The sequence below is a fragment of the Thermothielavioides terrestris genome, chromosome 2 (genome assembly GCF_000226115.1).
Source record: "Thermothielavioides terrestris NRRL 8126 chromosome 2, complete sequence".
NCBI lineage: Eukaryota > Fungi > Ascomycota > Sordariomycetes > Sordariales > Chaetomiaceae > Thermothielavioides > Thermothielavioides terrestris.
This window is the reverse complement of record NC_016458.1, coordinates 892,590-909,984: the sequence shown is the minus strand read 5'-3', so window position 1 is coordinate 909,984 and position 17,395 is coordinate 892,590. Positions and strand designations below refer to the sequence as shown.

At 58.3% G+C, this 17,395-nt stretch overlaps 5 protein-coding genes across 5 annotated transcripts; 2 read left to right on the top strand and 3 right to left on the bottom strand.

The window, feature by feature from the left end:
- The first annotated feature begins 378 nt into the window (after positions 1 to 378).
- On the top strand, positions 379 to 3,166 carry THITE_56897 (uncharacterized protein). The gene is made up of 3 exons (XM_003651335.1): positions 379 to 932; positions 990 to 2,412; positions 2,470 to 3,166. The coding sequence occupies exons 1-3, from the start codon at positions 746 to 748 to the stop codon at positions 3,002 to 3,004; spliced, it is 2,145 nt and encodes a 714-aa protein (XP_003651383.1). The 5' UTR covers positions 379 to 745; the 3' UTR covers positions 3,005 to 3,166.
- Positions 3,167 to 4,076: 910 nt separating this feature from the next.
- THITE_2111589 (uncharacterized protein) lies at positions 4,077 to 6,004 on the bottom strand. The gene has a single exon (XM_003651334.1). It carries the CDS (start codon positions 5,667 to 5,669, stop codon positions 4,392 to 4,394), a length of 1,278 nt encoding a protein of 425 aa, XP_003651382.1. The 5' UTR covers positions 5,670 to 6,004; the 3' UTR covers positions 4,077 to 4,391.
- A 2,984-nt stretch (positions 6,005 to 8,988) lies between these two features.
- Positions 8,989 to 10,637, top strand: THITE_2111586 (uncharacterized protein). Its single transcript, XM_003651333.1, has 3 exons — positions 8,989 to 9,316; positions 9,542 to 9,855; positions 10,013 to 10,637. The coding sequence occupies exons 1-3, from the start codon at positions 9,185 to 9,187 to the stop codon at positions 10,527 to 10,529; spliced, it is 963 nt and encodes a 320-aa protein (XP_003651381.1). The 5' UTR covers positions 8,989 to 9,184; the 3' UTR covers positions 10,530 to 10,637.
- A 977-nt stretch (positions 10,638 to 11,614) lies between these two features.
- THITE_2111584 (uncharacterized protein) lies at positions 11,615 to 13,769 on the bottom strand. The gene is made up of 3 exons (XM_003651332.1): positions 13,316 to 13,769; positions 12,717 to 13,228; positions 11,615 to 12,623 (listed from the first exon to the last, which is right to left on the bottom strand). Exons 2-3 carry the CDS (start codon positions 13,022 to 13,024, stop codon positions 11,651 to 11,653), a joined length of 1,281 nt encoding a protein of 426 aa, XP_003651380.1. The 5' UTR covers positions 13,025 to 13,228; positions 13,316 to 13,769; the 3' UTR covers positions 11,615 to 11,650.
- THITE_2111582 (uncharacterized protein) lies at positions 13,770 to 17,228 on the bottom strand. Its single transcript, XM_003651331.1, has 5 exons — positions 16,976 to 17,228; positions 16,562 to 16,872; positions 15,170 to 16,484; positions 14,290 to 15,114; positions 13,770 to 14,204 (listed from the first exon to the last, which is right to left on the bottom strand). The coding sequence occupies exons 1-5, from the start codon at positions 17,049 to 17,051 to the stop codon at positions 13,972 to 13,974; spliced, it is 2,760 nt and encodes a 919-aa protein (XP_003651379.1). The 5' UTR covers positions 17,052 to 17,228; the 3' UTR covers positions 13,770 to 13,971.
- Positions 17,229 to 17,395: the final 167 nt, after the last annotated feature.

Here is a 17,395-nt window from a genome sequence, read left to right as displayed (position 1 = left end):
TACACGAGCTTCCGAGCTGTTTGGGGCTTTCTCATCCGTGCCATTCCCATTTCAGATTCAAAGCCTGCCTCCTGGAGACACGGCGATTGGCTGCAACACCGACTAACCTTCGTTAGTTTGTACCCCACGTGAAGCAATCAATGCCAAGAATGTGTCTTGCAGGAACCTGGAAGGAGTGGCTCACGTTGCTTCCCCACCCCCAGTCTCCGAGAGCCCCTTACTTCCAAAGGTACTGTGGAACAGGACACAGGAATTCCTGTCCCAGAGCGGTTCATGCTGCACTCCAGTGCTGCACCTCTGCACTGCCGCACTGCCGCGCTCGTCACCTCACCACTGCGTCGTATCGCCTCTCCAAAGCGTCACTTCTCCGCTGCCATTCCATTCTTTCTGGGAAGAACCAGGGCGGTGCCAACAATGGACTAGCCTTTTGACGGCCGCTGCATTTTCCTGGCCAGCGACCCAGCAATCGCATCGATCGATCACGGCGTCCCGAGAAACACCGCACTTCACACGCTCGCTCCTTTCCCCAAGTCGTCCCCTATGGTTCCCGCCGACAGCATTCTCCATTTGTCAAGTTCTCCGACCTAGTCGCCCAGCAGCATCGCCTCTTGGCTAAGACCCAGGCATCCTCTTCACGACCACAGGCGATCGGGCGCTTCTTCCTAATTGGCCGCGTCTCGACGGCGCTGGCGCGTTCTCAACAACCTCCCCTTCTACGATTGCGTCGGTGGGCATTCGGGCAGCCATGTTACGCCCCGCGACACCGCTGTCGGTGCTGCTTTTCGCAGCATTCGTCCTGCTCATGCTTTCGGTTCTGTCGACTCCCATCATCAGGGTTATCCCACTGGCCAGCTGGCAAGGAGTTGACTTTGGCGTCTTTGGGTATTGCGACAAAAATGGCTGCACCTCAATTGGGATCGGCTACGATGTCCGTGAGTGTTCCCCCGTCCCCGACGCCTGCTATCGGCCGTTGACAAGTCCTCACTGAGACGATGTACTAGGATCCTCAAATTCCAACGACTTCGATCTTCCCTCCTCGACCCGTTCCACCATTTCATCTCTCCTGATTATCCACCCGGTCGCCGCTGGCGTCACCTTGTTCATGTTTGTGCTCGCCGTCGTCGCTCACTTCCACTCTCCGTCCCACTCGTCCAGGTACCTGCTGCTGCTCTTTATCGTCGGCATTCTCAATTTCCTTGTCTGCCTCCTGAGCTTTCTCGCCGATGTCCTGCTATTTGTTCCGCACATGGCCTGGGGCTCCTATGTTGTTCTCGCCGCGACAATCCTCGTTGCCCTCAGCGGTTTGGTCTCGTGTGCCATGCGGAGGACAATCGTGGGCAGGAAGGCAAGGAAGAAGCGCATTGCTGAGAACGCCGAGATGAGTGGGGAGAACTACTACAAGCGCCAGGCCCAGCAGACCACAGCTCCCGTCCCCGTTTCCAGCACCCTACAACCGACCCTCCCCGTGGTTAGCGGTGCCAATGGCGGAGCCGACACACTTCCGGAATTCGCTTCTTTTGAGAAGAAGGACGACAGGAGCAGCGACGAGAGGATACCCCTCACTTCGAGGAGCCCATCGGATAGACCCCCCGGCACCTTTACCTCCGAACCAGCAGCTGCGTACGTCAATGGCGCAAGCAGTCCAACAGATATGGCACCCCTGCGCTCGATGACAAACACGCCCAATGCCCGCGATCAGTACGGAAATCCGCTGCCGCCCCAGGACGGGTATCCTGCGAGGGCGCCTTCCATTGAGCGCATGGGCTCACCTGGGAGAGGCGGGCTGCCCCAAGGAGGTTACAGAGGACGTGGTGGGTATCCTGGGCCCGGCAGAGGCGGCTATGGCGGTTATGGTCCCCCGCCAGGAGGCCGCGGCGGATACGGGCCGCCCGGCCGTGGAGGTTACGGACCCCCTGGAGGCAGAGGAGGTTACGGCCCCCCTCCACGTGGTTACGGAGGGCCCATCCGAGGCGGGCGGCCACCTCCACCGCCGAGCTACCCAGGTTCCCAAGGTCCGTATGACAGAAGGCCTTCACCTGCCGGGCCATATGGCCCCGGCCCTTATGGCGCTCGCCGACCGTCGCCCGGTCCGCCATCGGCTCCTGGCTACGTGAACCAGTCCGCCTCCAATGTCTCATCCGGCGGCTTCGACTCTTACAACCTAAATCAAGACGATCTCCCTCGGGCAGAGTCCCCTCCACCCTTGCCCGGCATCGATGACGGTGTACCGCCGGGGCAAGCGGTAGAATTGGACGCGACGACCGGTAGTCCAGCACATGCGCCTCGTGGGTTTGGACAGTTCAATATCCGAGACAGCGACTCCGATGTTGCCGGCATGCTGGAGCTGCAGCAGGCAAGATCCTCAGCTCCAGATCGGCACATGAGTGATACTAGCAGATACAGCCAAGACGAGTAGGGCACCCTGCGATTTCCTTCGGCTCTTTGTCGAGATTTTCGCTAACATCTGAGTCTCAGGGGCTCGTATGTGCCACCGAGGCAGGCGTGGACCCAGGGTCCAGGCAGGGGTTCCCCTCGTGTACCATCACCGCTGAATACTGCCGGCCGCCCTGCTGAGCTTCCGCCACATGGGAGCCCCCCGCCTCAGCCGCCGGTAGCAGCTGCTGGTGAGTACTACGAAGACGTGGACCCCCGCTTCGCCGAGCCTCCTCCGGCCCAGAAACCGACACCAACTCCTATCACGATGGCTGACTCCTACGAGGATATCCCGCCAGGCTCCCGCAGCCCGGCAGAGTCTGAGCGTTCCACTTTCACCTCCATCTCCCAGCGAGGAATCAATCCGCGTTGGATTCCGCCTGTGCCACCGCCACCGGGTCCTAGCAGCTATGGAGGCAACATGATGCCCAGGCGCCCCGTCAACCGCTCAGACCTGCTTCTTGACTCGAACCCGGATTTTGAATTACCCACTCGCGGCGGCCCGTCCAGGTCAGCCGGTGCCATGGTACCCGACAGCGCCTATCCAGCGAGGGCTCTTCAGGGTGATTGATTGAAGCGCCCGAATTTTGCTGCTCAAGGGGTTGAGCTCCCTAGCTCTTTGCTGAGGGCGAAAGCTTTTGTTTTCTCAAAACTTCCATTTCCTTCGTCACGTATATAGGTCCAGATTCTCGCGATGCTTTACACTCTCGTTCAATTTAAGCTTATTGTAATCAATGTCTGAAGGCCACTTGGCAGTTTCCCCAGTGAAGCCTTGGAAGTCCTTGGGGTGCCATCGATCCTCCTACGCCAGGGGGTTCCAACTCAACTCTCGTTTACGGAGCCGAAGGTGGCATTCAGTCAGTCTCCCTCCCAGGTTCGCCAAGTAGCTGCTTGGAGAATCCTCCTGCCTCGGGTGTAAGGTGTATTAGCCACCTTTTGCTCGTACGTCTTTCGCCTTCCCATTGGATCACGGCCCATATTTCACGGACAAACACAAAGATATCGCTCGGTCGCTACCAAAGCTTTGGAAGAGGGACTCCTGGTATTCCGTACTCGTGCATGGGTCGGCATAACCACGTTTCGCTTTGGTCAGCGAGCTCTGGCCAAATATCCAAGCGGTCGCGAGGCGCTGGACAACGAACAAGCCTTACCAGCCGCCCCCCGACTACCTACCCTGCGGACTCGACTTACAAGCTAGGTAAGTAAAGGCCCTGTTTGGAGCTGGTGTTCGTATGGCCCTAACTACCCGCTCTTCGACGCCCGGAAGAACCCGGTAGGACGGGTCGAGCGTGGCCTTGTACGGCTCAGGTAGGCCGTTCAATTCATTCCTCCTTGCCTCCTCCCCGCCGAGCTCGACCTGGAGTCTCTCTGAAGTTCAACCTCCGCCCTCGTGCTTGTTATCACCCGCCTCGGCTCGTATGGGAGTCGATTTGATTACTTAAGAATGTACCGCTCCTCTTTGCAACAGTATGCGGGAAAGCCGGCGCTGGATGCATGTAGAGACTGTCGGGTAGGGAAAAAAGTAGCCATAGTAGGCCGGGCTACATGGGAGTTTTCTGCTTTGCCCCATGGCCGCTCGGCTAGGGGCATGGAGCGACCGAAACACGAGACAATAAGTGCGTGTCTAAGGTAAAGAAAGTTGAAACGAAGCCACGGCTAGCAAGTGCAAGACTGGCAATTAAGCTATTTTGTTCATGTGTACAGAGTATTGTCCAACCAGACCTTCCAAGCACCATCAACTGTGGTGCTACATCTCCAAAGCAACCGTCCTGCTCGCCATCAGCGCCAGTTTCACGGAGAGTCTCGCTGACACAGCTGTCTCCCGTGGAACGGCAAAGAATAATTCCAGGCCCTTGCTGTTGTGGAGAGCCTTTCGAGGAGCTCTCTCCAACAATGCTATAAACCTTGCGCCCAATCTGCCGTTAACTCCGAGGGAACGGACTGGCGCAGAATATCACTCAGTATCCCCGTCTAGCCTTCTTCACAATCCGCCTCTTCTTCAGCTCGTCCTTCGGCTTGCTGAAAAAGCTTGTGTTTCCCTCATCCGAGTCGTCCACCCAGGCGTCGTCGGCCTTGATGAAACTGCAAGGCCACTGATAGATACCAGTCTTGCTCGCCTCTTTGTAGCCCAGCAACGTGGCCAGCGCCAATTCAATCAGAGGCCTTGTGGCGTCGCTCCCATTCATCCTGTTTGCCTCCTCGACACTCAAAAACTGTGACTGGATTTCGCCATCGGCACCGAACTTCTCGATGTTGCTCCCGCGAAGCCGCTCCCGCTCTTCGCCAATGATTCCAACCTTGCTTTCCAAGCAGCGATTGTTATTATCGCCCACAAGCGAGTCCAACTTTTTGGTGAATGCCTTCGAGCCGGCATAGAAGTTCTGGTGGATCCTGTTTACCTGTTCCGGGCATGCTTTCTGCGCGAGCTGGCCGTTCATGGTTGGGAAGGACATATACCCGTCCTCCTTAACCGGTTGGTGACGGCCGACGTAGTTATGAGGGAAGCCCCTGGGATAGTACTTTTCGATGCGCTCAGGCGGGAGGGTGTCGTGGATCTTAGGTTTGGCATGCTCCACAGATGTTGCGGTCGTTTCAGAGGGGATTTCGGTGGGAGGATGTCGGTATCCCGTGAGCTCGGGCTGATTGTATGGCAGGGAACCGTGATTTGTCTCGTCGAAACGGAAAGGACCCGGCTGGATAGTGCCTTCAACCTTGTCATCATCGTCGATTGTAGCCAGGACGCTGGAGGCGATGGTGTATGGGAGACCCATCGGTGGGGATCTGGATTGGGAGCCGCTCGTCGTCGTCGTCGTCGTCGTCTTCAGCGGAGCCTGGACAGACTGGCCATCCAAATGAGGAATCCTGGACGCCGCTTCCAGGGACGACGGCTTGTAGGGTCGGTGGCCGGGCGGGCCTGCCGTCAGGGGCTGCGGCGGCCCAGCTGCACCAGGCGTTGGGCGGTACGTGCCAGGCAGACGGTCTTTGGAAACATCAGAGCCTGGAGAGAGGAATTGCGAAGAGGCTTCTGCACGGTGGACCCCGAGATTGGCAGTTCGAGCTCTCGCTAAGGCCTTCTGGGCAGCCTTCTGCATCGGATTCGAGTACGAGGCTAAGTTCGTGAGCGACTTCACGGTGATGCGAGAAGTTAAGGAATCCTCGGACGCCACGCTGTCATTGCCTCCAAATCCCACGGGGGAAGGCAAGTTCCCCGGACGGATGCTAGGCACAGTCGACATTCCGCCTGCCGTAAGTCTTGGATTCTCTCGCTCTGGCGCCGGACTGACAGCTCGGTCGTAGTTCTGCTGCAGCGGGGAGTATTGCCGCAGCGTGGCTGCTGTAGTCGGAGGGGATAGCGGAGCTTGCTCGCTCACGGGCAACGCCGACAACAACGCGTTCGTGAAGGGGGGGTAGGGTTCACCGGATGGGGAGCGGAAGGGTGGTGGACATCGACGCGTCCTTGCGCGGCGAGTGGGTGGCTGAATCGGCGTCGCCGCTTTGGGGTTGTAAATCGAGCCGACCGTCGTATACGTAGGTTGCTTGGTAACGTTTACGCTGGCAGATGAAACTGGCGACCAGTTAGAGGCCGGATATGACCAAATTGAGCCAAAAAGAACTTTGAGTTCGGCACTTCTTGCTCATGTGCCCTGAATAAAATAGGCCGAGGAAGGAGAAGGCCGAGACAGCAGAGAAAACACGCAAAAGAAGGGAATACCGGGGACCAAAGGTCATGCCACCATGCATCGAGTTCGAGAAGGAGACATGCTCCAGCCACTGCTGCAGGTTCTGGCAATCCTGGCAGAGGAAGGATGATGGGAACTATGGCAACGCTGAGACGACATACAATGTAACATACCGTTCGGCTTGGACATGCAGCCGTAGTCGGCTTGCAGTGCGGGAGCGGTCGGTCGATGATCGCGAAACATGGTTCTGGGAAGGAGCTTGACGACTGCCTCAAGTGGCTGTTGCCTGTGGCCCCTCGGCCTTCAAGAAGGCAGACGGCCGGGCACTGAATGAAATCCGGAGCACCAAGGATGCGCAATCTTGCCAAAGGAAGCAAGAGTAAAGAAGTTGCCGGAACTCTGCCTCTTACTTTGAGTCTCGCAATAGGCGCCGTGAAGGAATCGAGGAGGGAGTCGCTTCTTTCTGTGCTGAACGGCCGCATGAAGCACCGGAAAACGTGAACAAAAGTTCGCAAGCAGCAGCCAGTGGCACCCAGTGGCAGCTGCTCAAGTCCATAAACGGAACTCAAGGCGCGCTTTCTGGGGCAAGATATCGGGTCACTCGCCGATGGCTCTTTCCTGTTCTGCCTGGTTTTCGAGTCGGTCAGTACCTACCCAGGTAAATACCGAGGTAAGAGTGTAAGTCAGCTTAAGAAGAACCAACCTATGCACCTTCCTACCCACCTAGCGAAGAAGATTGTGGGAGGGCAGACCCCATGCATTCGAATTGAACGTCCTGACTCTCGGCTTGAGACGAAGGCCAAGTTGGATATCACGATCGGCTCCGGAGACGGCGCGGGTGAGGCACGTTGAGCAACTTCCCTCCGCAGCCTTGCTAATGTTAACCGCGCCATCAAAGAGCCACCAGAAAGTGAGCGGGCAGGATGTATCATCCTCTCGAATCGACCGAAAGTGGACTGGGAGAAGTTCGGATGGAAGTGATCGTGTCCACCATGCGGCATCCAACTCACCAGAACTCGGAGCTGTAGCAACCCAGAACCTCTACCCTAGCACCAGTCCGTCGCCAGCGGATTCCTGTGGCAGAGCATCGCCCCGGTCGTGCTCCTCCAAGGCACATGTGTGGCCGTGATGCGCGCGGCAAGTCTCCCGGTACGTGAATACTGTCTGCGTTCCATTTCGATACGAGAAAGCGCTATCACCCGAGGCTTCGATCCGAACTCCGGCCGCTGCGGCTTGGATGACCGTCTTGTTGAGGCTACGAAAAGCAACTTTAGCAGATGAGGGGTGTGCGACACACGGTGGGCAAAGAGTTGGACGGCACTCGGCTTCGCTCCTCAGCCGCCCGACTCCTGAAAGGCTGCGACGGGGCTGGATGCGAATGTGGCAGGCAGAGGATGGTCGTTCTAACAAGGCAGCGCCAGAACGCAGGCCTGTTGTGCTCCCCGAGAGACACTCTTGAATTGGCCATTGGGCTGGAGGCTTGCTCTTCCAATGCGGACTCGAGTCCTATTGGCTTGAGGATCCAGTCAGCGTCGGGGCTGTCCTCAGCTGAGGGGATCATTCACCAGAAGCTAATCACCTCGTAGCTCAGAGTATGCTGGCTCCCGGCGGGACAGCCATCTGCCCGACCCTTTTGTAGATCATGACGATTGTGCGTAGATTGAAGTTATCACGCCCCCATTCCGTCATTGTTTGTTTCGAAGTCAGGGGAGGAACGCCAAGCCGACACTACCTACCTAAGCAGCGGACATCCCAATTCGCCAGGCATCCGAAGCATCAAAGTTGCTTGCCTCCCAGCGAGCATTCTGCTTCTGGGGCCTGAAACCTCGTCCTGCCGAGGCAGGTACGCAATATGTAGGTACGTCTGCAGTATATAGGACAGGATATGCAAAAGAAGAAAAAAGAAAGCCGGTCGGGGGTGTGCTGTGCTTGCACACCAGCTACCTTAAGGTACAGCAGCTGAAAGGTCAAGCCTTACTCCCTACCTCAGGTTGTGTGTCCCGGCTACATGTTACTCTGACCAACGTTAATTACCGTAGAGTAGGCATTCTGTGCAGAGTACCCGCTCACCATGGGTTTCGTGACCTCGAAGGCAAGACATGTTGCTCGTGTTCAGCTGGGTACGGAAGGTGGTATGCCTGTCTCATGTTAGTAGCTCGGGTCCACGAGAAATCAACCGGGCCGAGACGACTCGGCTACGGAGAGAACCTGTAACTATCCGAAGCCCCATTGGCAACTCGGACAGATACAGATTTTACACGACAGAAAAGAGAGGTAGCGGAAGACCCGCTCGCAGGCCAGGGTTGCGCAGGAACAACGGAGGGGACAGTTGTCCCGGATTTCTCAGCACGCCCGCCTCGAATGCAACCGGAAGATCCTGCAGCGTCCCGGTCGGCCCCCATCAGTCCTCGGAACCATGGAGAGAAGGACTTCCGTGCCTGGCATGTACGGAGCACACAACCTGAGTCGTGTTAGTGGGTTGCCTGATGATCGGCGTCCTTGCTATCAAGGGACTCCTAGGGTACGGTGCAAACCAGATTATTCCGTAGTTAATTGGTCTCCCTGATTGTTTGCCTCAAGGTCAATGGGAGCAAGCACCTGGCTGCACATGCTGTTCGTTGGCGCTCGCACGCCATGTCCGTGCTGTTGTTGGAGTCTGCAGGTTGATCCCGCGGAAGTTACCGTGTCGAGGGCGATCTCCACACGGCTTGACAATCCATGGCGGCCTGGGGTAGGTACCTAGCTTACCTTCCAGAACCAGCGATTGAGCGCCCGCCGGACCCCACCTTCCGACCCAGTTACTGGGCCGATCTGCATGAGGCTGTGGATGTCCCCGCCTAGACTGTTCTCGCCCGGGGCCAAGCATTGGGCAGCCTAAAGGGTTCGCACTCCCCCCTGCTGGTTGCTCCAAACTCCAGGAACCGGCCTCAATCCGTTTGATCGCCCGCTCGCACCTGTCCGCCATCCCATCCGTCTCCAGTCCTTCTTCCTCGCCTACGTTTCCTCCCTTAAGGTAGTACCTGAGGAGCAACACAGCAAGAAGAAAAACAAATACGGCCAGCCCAGCAAGCATGGACTACACGCACACGACATACTTTGCGGGCGCTGCGCCCTATCAGTTTATAGGGGCTCAGGTCCCCCCTCTGACGCCTGCGCATTCAAACTCAGTGGCTTCGGATGATTTCAATACCACGTCGCCCCCGGTAGGTTACGACCCGGCCTCCACAGCCCCGAGGCACGCTGCAAAGAAGGAAGAAAGTCAGGCAGAAGAGAGGAGCGGTCCGCGTCCGGCTTTTGTAGCTTTTCGGCAGTCGATTGGGTCGTTTTCCTGTGCCTGTTAGCCTGCCGGACTCCGCATTTTTGTCCATCTTAACTGGCAGTAGCGCGAATCCGAGTGCGGGACAGGGGCTTACACAAGCATTACTCAGGATATCTACGACCAGTTCCCCAACGACATACCACACGATCAGTTTCAGAACTTCGACGGCTATGTCCCCTTCAATTCGTCGCAGGCCTTTCCGGGCCCGCCGACACCGCCAGGCCAGCATCCCGTGCATGCTGCAGCCGTGCCGCCGCCGCCGCCGCCGCCCGTGAACGGCCTTGTCGGCTCCACCCCTGAGATCGTGCCCGTCTCCAAGACGGAGCCCGACGATCAAGCTCCAAGTCGCAAGCAGGCTTCCAACTCGGAGGATGATGATCTTACCCCGGCTCAATCACGGCGCAAAGCCCAGAATCGCGCAGCGTAGGTGGCCGACGAGACCATTCTCTTCCCCCCTCCCCAACCCCCTTGTTGCGCTGCATAGCGGCCACGCTTCCCCATCCTGACTGTGTCTTGCCGCGACCCCCACGCTGTACTGTCCCGTTCTTCGACTTCATACGGTCACTAATCCCGCCTCTAGTCAACGAGCATTTCGGGAGCGCAAGGAACGCCATGTCAAGGACCTCGAGAGCCGCCTGCAGCAGCTTGAACAAGCGCAGCAGGACGCCGTCTCGGAGAATGAGCGGCTGAAGCGGGATCTCCAGAAGATGAGCACGGAGAACGAGATCCTCCGGGCGACCTCGATGGCCACTGCCAACGCCGGAGCACCAGGCGCCGCGGCGCCCACGACGACCGGGCCGATGTCATACAAGCCGACGGACTTCTACTCAAACGTCCTCCAGGGCCATGCCAACAAGACTCCGAGTCACAGGGTGGTGACAAGCGAGAAGGGGGAGCGCCTCCTCGCGGCAGGGGCAACGTGGGAGCTGATCGTCAATCACGAGCTGTACAAGCGCGGGCTTGTTGATGTAGCCCAGGTCAGCGATCGGCTCAGGCCCCAAGCCAAGTGCGACGGCCAGGGACCCGTGTTCGAAGAGAGCGCCATCATCGAGGCCATCGAGCAGAGCGTTGTTGAAAACAGTGACGAGCTGCTATAGATGTGCTTCAAGCCAGCACGCGTGACGTCTGGCGTCGGCCCCTCAGGCACGCCAAAACAAACCCGGCTCGACTTGGTCGCGCGTCGTGACAATGAAATGACCACTATGAGAACGATGACTCGATGACGACGACCGACATACCTCCCGCAGGAACCTCGAACATGACGTTCCTACCGCCGTGCCAGCAGCTGGCTCCACGAAACTATCTTTCTTCTTTCAGGCTACGGCGTTGTTTGCGGCGTTTTTGATCCAAGCGTATCTTCCTGTAGGGTCATCTGATTTTTTGTGATGTGCCGGTTGTGTGGACTCGGGGTGCACCAATAAATACATTGGCGTTCCAGACTGCGAATGGTCTTGGGGACACTGGGACACACTGGAGAGGGATGGGAACGGCGGGTTGGCCGGTGAACGATCTGCGTTTTTTTTCGATATGCTTGATATGCGTTTCAACCACAGACTCGCTCGCAGAATCCGAGTTGTTAGCAAGCCGCGGTTGATGCGAGCAGCAAGAAATATCAAGAACATCTAAGATAATGATAGCCTTGCACTTCCGTTTCCAAGGGACGCTGCCTGACTGACCGCTTGTATCATTATTACGCGGCCGACCATTCCCATACACTGCCACGAAGCTGGCGGCTATATATCATCTAACTCTTAATGTTCAGAATCGCCAAAAGAACTGGCAATAGGGTATTGGCACCCGAAACGCCGCCCTTTTTGCTGCCCCGGCAGATGCCTTGCTACCTACACAGAACTCAACCCTGACCAGCTCGTAAAATGCCGTCCATGTCCATCCCGAACCTTGCATTGTCGTATGCGCTGCCCAGGTGTGCCGCTCAAATTATGTCCCTGCTCCCCCGGCTTCCTTCATCGCGGCCGTTGGTATTGTTTACCCTGTCTCCGTCGCAGGTCCATGTACTCGGTTTCCAGGCAGAATCGTTCTCGTCTTGCTCATGTACTTCTCTGATAAAAATACCGCCGTTGCTCTCGTTTCGTAAACCGGCAATGCAATCGTTCGTCTGGAAGAAAAAGAATATCGGTGGTTGTTGACGGCGAAGGGGGTGCAGCGAAGACTTCAGCAGCATCGAGGGCCCACCGCCTCCTGAGCAGGACCCCTTGCATTATTGCTGCTTCTTCTCCGCCGCGCCCTTCACCTGCAACGATGCGCTGCCATTCTCGCCCTCCACCCACGGATGCTTGATCGTCAAGCACCAGATATCCAGGTAGTCGCAGATGGTGACGATGACATCCACCACGAAGCTGCCGTAGACGCCGACGGCCATGCCGAGCATGCAGAACATGAAGGCGACCTGGTACACGCCGTCGCCGAGCGCCGAGGGCCAGCCCAGCCAGGGCACGGGGCTGTGCAGCAGCAGCAGCGGGCCGACCGAGTCGATGACGCCCCAGGCGAGCGGCACCACCATGACGTTCCAGTAGGGGAACGGCAGCTTGACCAGGTGGGCCGTGATCATCTGGCCGACCGAGTAGGCGTTGACGATGCCGGCGAACACGGCGAACGGCACGAGGTGTCCCCGCAGGATGGTCGGCTGCAGCGCGAGGTAGGCGACGATCAGCGCCCAGGTCGCGAAGAAGGGCAGCAGCCCCACGAGCGCGTGGCGCGACCGGTCGCCGCGCGCGCGCCGCGCGCGGATCACGTTGCGCGCCGACTCCGCCGTGTTGTACACCAGCACCACCGCGCCCTGCACCATGTACCACCCGGTGAAGGAGAGGTTGTAGACGGGCGCGGGGAGGGTGACGCCGGCGACGGTCTGCGGTATGCCCAGCGTCGGGAGCATGCTGCGGCTCCAGAAGGAGGCGCCGCCGAGGTAGCCTGTCAGGGCGTAGATGGCCACAATGGTGAGGATGCCCTCGACGGGTCCGTTGATGACCCCGAGCGTGAGGGTCTTGGTGTGGTATTCGTCCCAGGTCTGGACGTAGAAGGTCAGCAAGCTGGCGAAGAGCGTCGCGACGGTCTTCCAGGACTGGCCCATGTTGGTGGCGCCGGCGAAGAGGAGGACCTCGAGCGCGGTGTTGAGGGCGTCGACGCCGTGATCAAAGAGCTCCCCCAGCGGGCCGGACTGGTGTGTGCGCCGACTGCAAGGCGAGTCGAAGAGAGAGGGTTAGCACGCTCGGCTTCTCCTTTCCCGCTGTCAAGTCTCCAGGGAGTCGCAAAGTCCGGCAACGTACGCTTGTGTCCCGTCCACGGCGTCGAAGGTCTGGTAGAGAAACAGGCCGACAGCCCAGCTGTAGTAGACCCATGCGGGACAGTCCTGATCCAGCGACGGGTTGTACCACAGCAGCGTCAAGAAGTTGGCGACGACAAACATGAAGCCCGTCAGCGTGATGAGGTTGGGCGCCATGCTCATGGGGAAGCACTTGATGACGACATTGGTGTAGAAGGGCTTGAGCACGTAGCGTGACAGGAGCGAGTGGTCGACGCCCGAGTACTTGTACTGCCGGAGATTCGGCAGGTATTCCTGCCGGACATACACCATGTTGGCGGCAGTCTGCTTGCGGGGCCGGAACGGTGTCTCGAGGCGCGCGTTTCGGGTTCCAGGTTGCGAGATGGCGAGCGGATGGCAGGGCAGGCCGCTGGTTGCTCGTAAAAAGGGAGCCCAGACTTCACTACGCGAGCCTTTGTTGAGGGAGTGCCTTGGCTCAGCGGGTGGGACAGGAGCGTTGCGGTCAGAATAAAGCAGCTTCAGCGGAAGAAAGTGGTGGAATCAGCGAAGTGGATCAATGAAGGCAGATCTTCACTCCACTGCTACAACCAAGCTCGTCCTAACCTTTTTTTTTCTCCTCCTGTCGCATTCCGCCTTGGTCCCGGGATGACGTGCCGCGCCGCGTCCCTCGATTCCCTGTCGCGCGTTGCAGAAGCAAGCGAGCAACAGCAGGCCAAGGAAAAAAACGGAACCAGGGTGCCAACGTCTGCACTGCCGAGTGTTGTGTACATTTCCACTCCCCTCCAGGATGGTCAGCTGGGCCGTTCTTCCCAACGTGTTTGCACCCAATGGAATTGTTTGCAATGAGCTTCGCATTGTCGTTGGAACAAGGTTGTCGCGTTCCTCAGCAATGAACTCTATCTTCAATTTCTCGCAGGTTTCTGATTGATGCACCTGACACGAGAAATCCGGAAGTTACCTGCACTGTGCGAATCGCTGCTGAGTGTCCTGCAGTACCGCTGCTAACACCCCGACCGTCTAACAATTTTCCGTTATCTCCGTTCTCACTCGACGATCTCCCCTTGGCCCATGTCCATCATCCCGAGGAACAGCACGGCTCTATCTGTATCGCAGCGCAAACCTTCACAGACGAAACCCCCCCTCGGACACGCGCGCAGCTGTTGGGCCGGGGGAAAGGAAGCCACCGAATGAAAGCTCCTTGATTTTTCTTAACAGCAAATAAACGAAATAACGCCATGCATCCATCCAACCCGTGGTCATTAAGCAACAGATGCCACCACCAGAGCCGCAACACCTTCCTCCTCGCTCCTCACCGTGATCTTGGTTGTCACGCCCGTCTTGGACGAGTAGGCCATCCGCACGTTGGCGACGACCCGGCCGCCGTTGACCGTCTTGCCGAGAAGCTTCAAGGTGTGCGTGGTCTGGTTCACGGGAACATCCGTGCCTTCCAACGGTTGGAGCGACAGCGTCTTGGCTAATTGCTCCGTTGCCTCTGTTTTCCCTCGTCAGCGTCGTTTCCTCCGACCAGAGACAACGTAGTGCACAGGGGGGAGGGGGGGATGGGGGGGCATGCGTACCTGGTATGCTCTTCATGCCGCTGAGCTGTAATGTCTCCTCGGCCTCTTCGGCCTGCGGCTGGGCGCCAACCTGTTCCCACACGTGTGCGAAGTTGCTGGCGAAGGTCGGGATGACATAGTCGCTGCCCGACAGATCGAAGTCGGACACTTCGTATTCGTCCTCGTAGCCGCCCTCCTCTGGCTCGTTGGTTGTTGGGTCGATCTCCTTGCTGGTGAACTTGAGGACGTTGGAGAAGGTGCAGACAGGCAGGGAACTTCCGCCGTTCACCTTCCGGAACGCCACGTAGACCTTGCCAGGTACGTCCGTCTGCAGCGTCTCGGCCTGGATGATGAACACTTCCTCGAGCTCCTCCTCGTCTGACGGCGTGGCCATCACCGACACGTTCTCCAATATCGTCGCTGGGAGCGTGTTCTTGATCTCGTACTGCAGCACGATGTGCTCCTTGAAGATGTGCTTGACGACGCTGACCACGTACTCGGTTTCGGCTTCTGTCAGCTCCACCGGCGGCGAAGATTTGAGCACGCTGCCGAACTCGTTCATCTCCGGGATCTGCATCAATTCCTGGGCGTACTTCTGTGCCGCCGCCGAGGCAGAAGCGGCAGCATCGGCCGATGACGGTGCCGTCTTGGTGGGGCCGACCTTGGGCGGCTTGAGAGATGGGATAGTCGCGGTAAGCTTCTTCGTCCTGTCTTCGGCATCCGCTTGCTCGCGCGTAACAACAGGGATCTTCGAGATGTCGAATGGGGTCTCGAACGCCGACTTGTCGTCCGATGTGACGTACATGACAAGCTGGTGCTCGAAAAAGGGAAGCGCGAACATGTTGTCTGCGACAGTTTTGGTTAGTGTTTGCGCTTGCGGCGGCACGGGGGTTGGCTTTACCGTTCTTGACGAATCTCGCCGCCAGTTCATCCTCCTCATGCATAAGCCTGAGGTTGAGGGCGGCGCGATCCCGGACTTCGTCATCGACATCGTCCAAGCAGCGCGTCAGCAGGACGTCCACGCTCCGCTTGACCTCGGGATCCTTCTGCCCAACGCCGAATTTGGCCAGCGCGGTCACGGCAGCGGCACGAACGATGGCATTCTCCAGGACGACCCGGTTGTAGATGTACCGGATATACTTGGTGGGTTGCGACGTCTTGGGACCCTCGACACCAAGCAGGTGTAGGATTCGGACGGCCAGCTTCGTAAACTCGCAGTCCTCAATGAACTCGCAGAGGTGGGCGAGCGCCTCTTCCTTGGAATCGGGCACGAACTTGATCAGGTCAAACATGCTCTCCACCACAGCTCGCTTGAACTCGTAGCCGCCTTCGTCGCGCAGGATTCCGCTGAGGAACTGAAGCATGCCGGCCTGCTTGCTAGGGAACTTGAGGCAGAGCGTCCGGATCGCCTCGACAATCGTGATCTTGAACTCGTCCGTGATCTCGGACATGAAGCCCGAGATCTGCTTCATCAGCCGGTCCACGCTGGCCTCGTTGCCCGTCTTGAGGAGGGTGGTGATCGCGAACGTGGCAATCGAGCGGTTGCTGTTTGAGATGAGAAGCTCGATATCCGGGTTGCACACATTGACGACATGCGGCTTGAAGGACGCAATGGTGTGGAGGATCCGCAAGGCGGCGAACTTCGTGACGGCGCGGGGCGAGCTGAGGAAAAGCTGAAGGACGTGGACCGCCTGCGTCACTTCGTCGTCCGTGACGTCCCGCATGTCGCAGATGGCCTTTGCCGCCTCGAAGTTGACCATCTCGCTCTTGTGCCTGAGCCAGCCATCCAGCAGCTGCATCATGGGCTTTCGGAGCTGGGGATCCTCTTCGGCCAGCTGTGCGGCAAGACGGACCAGCATGACGATGGCGGCGGGGTTCTTCATGGCGCCGGCCGCGCCGAATTGCTGGACCATCTTGACCAGCGCCATCCTGTCGTGCATCCGCATCTGGTACAGCAGGCCGATGGCGTGGTACTGCGTCATAGTCGAGTTGTTGACGGGGAGATTCCCAGAGGACGACGAGAAACCCAGAGAGAACCCGCCAGACGACTTGGTGCTTGCGGCCGCCTCCTGGGTCTCGCTCTGCCACCGCTTGACGACGTCTCGGGCGATCGGGAGGAGGTGGTACGACGACACGAGAGCGGAAGACGACACCGAGGGGTTCTTGTCGACGATTGCCGTCTTCATGACACGCTCAATGGACTGAACCGTGGTGGCCTGATTGAAGTCAAGGTCAGCACCGGGCTCGAAACTGCACATCCAACACATGCGCACCGGGGGCGGCTGCGTCCTACATCGATGATGCGGCAGAGCGCCCGGATGGCGTTGGGGCGATATATGGAGTCGGTGCTGCCGCCTGTATCCTTCATGATGGTGCTCGTGACCATGATGATGTCCTCGGCGGAGCTGGCCAGCTCCTTGATGACGAGGTGAACCATCTGGCGCAGGCCGACATCCTTGTTCTGGAAGAGCTTCGAGATACCGAAGAAGAGCGTGGTGGCCTCCGTGGTCGGGAACTTCTCGCCGGTGTACAGGAGGAGGGCGATCTTGGTGAGGAGCACGCGGCATCTTCGTGGCTGAATGGGCGAGCTGTTGAAGAGGCGAGCTGGGGGCGGCCAATATCGGCTGCAATCAGCTGCTGTCGCGCACACTCGCTGTTTGGGGGGGGGGAAGGGGGGAGGTGCGAATCAAAAAGGGAACCCGCTCACCTTCCTGAAAGACCTGAGTCCGGTCGATTTTGACCAGGCCGCTGTCGGCGTCCTCGTCCTTCTTCCCGTAGCTCATGGTGGGCAGAGCGACGCGAGGATGCACTGGCAAAAGGCTGGGGGAAATCAGGCTCTCAAGCGTCTCGAGCCTCTGTGGGAATCCCAACTCGCGACGTTGCCAATTCGAGACCCTGCCAATTGGGGGTCAGCCCCACAACATGTTCCCAAGCCGTGCACGGACTCTTTCAACAGTGAGCGACTCCGGCCTGCTACCTGCCAGGTATGATTCGGTCACAGTCAAAATCAAGGCAACACTGCACAAACTGGGCACTTCCGTCTTGTGCCGCCTCTACCTAAGATATCTTGATTTCACAACCTGGAAGGTAAGAACCCTGACAATACCTCACAGCATATAACAAGCAA

Coding starts and splice junctions, on each gene's coding strand:
- THITE_56897 (XM_003651335.1), top strand. CDS start 746: ATGTTACGCCCCGCGACACCGCTGTCGGTGCTGCTTTTCGCAGCATTC. Junction 933..989: donor TGGGATCGGCTACGATGTCC/GTGAGTGTTCCC, acceptor GTCCTCACTGAG/ACGATGTACTAGGATCCTCA. Junction 2,413..2,469: donor AGCAGATACAGCCAAGACGA/GTAGGGCACCCT, acceptor CTAACATCTGAG/TCTCAGGGGCTCGTATGTGC.
- THITE_2111589 (XM_003651334.1), bottom strand. CDS start 5,669: ATGTCGACTGTGCCTAGCATCCGTCCGGGGAACTTGCCTTCCCCCGTG.
- THITE_2111586 (XM_003651333.1), top strand. CDS start 9,185: ATGGACTACACGCACACGACATACTTTGCGGGCGCTGCGCCCTATCAG. Junction 9,317..9,541: donor TCAATACCACGTCGCCCCCG/GTAGGTTACGAC, acceptor AGCATTACTCAG/GATATCTACGACCAGTTCCC. Junction 9,856..10,012: donor AAAGCCCAGAATCGCGCAGC/GTAGGTGGCCGA, acceptor TCCCGCCTCTAG/TCAACGAGCATTTCGGGAGC.
- THITE_2111584 (XM_003651332.1), bottom strand. CDS start 13,024: ATGGTGTATGTCCGGCAGGAATACCTGCCGAATCTCCGGCAGTACAAG. Junction 12,624..12,716: donor GCCGTGGACGGGACACAAGC/GTACGTTGCCGG, acceptor CTCGCCTTGCAG/TCGGCGCACACACCAGTCCG.
- THITE_2111582 (XM_003651331.1), bottom strand. CDS start 17,051: ATGAGCTACGGGAAGAAGGACGAGGACGCCGACAGCGGCCTGGTCAAA. Junction 16,873..16,975: donor GACTCAGGTCTTTCAGGAAG/GTGAGCGGGTTC, acceptor GGCCGCCCCCAG/CTCGCCTCTTCAACAGCTCG. Junction 15,115..15,169: donor GGCGAGATTCGTCAAGAACG/GTAAAGCCAACC, acceptor AAACTGTCGCAG/ACAACATGTTCGCGCTTCCC.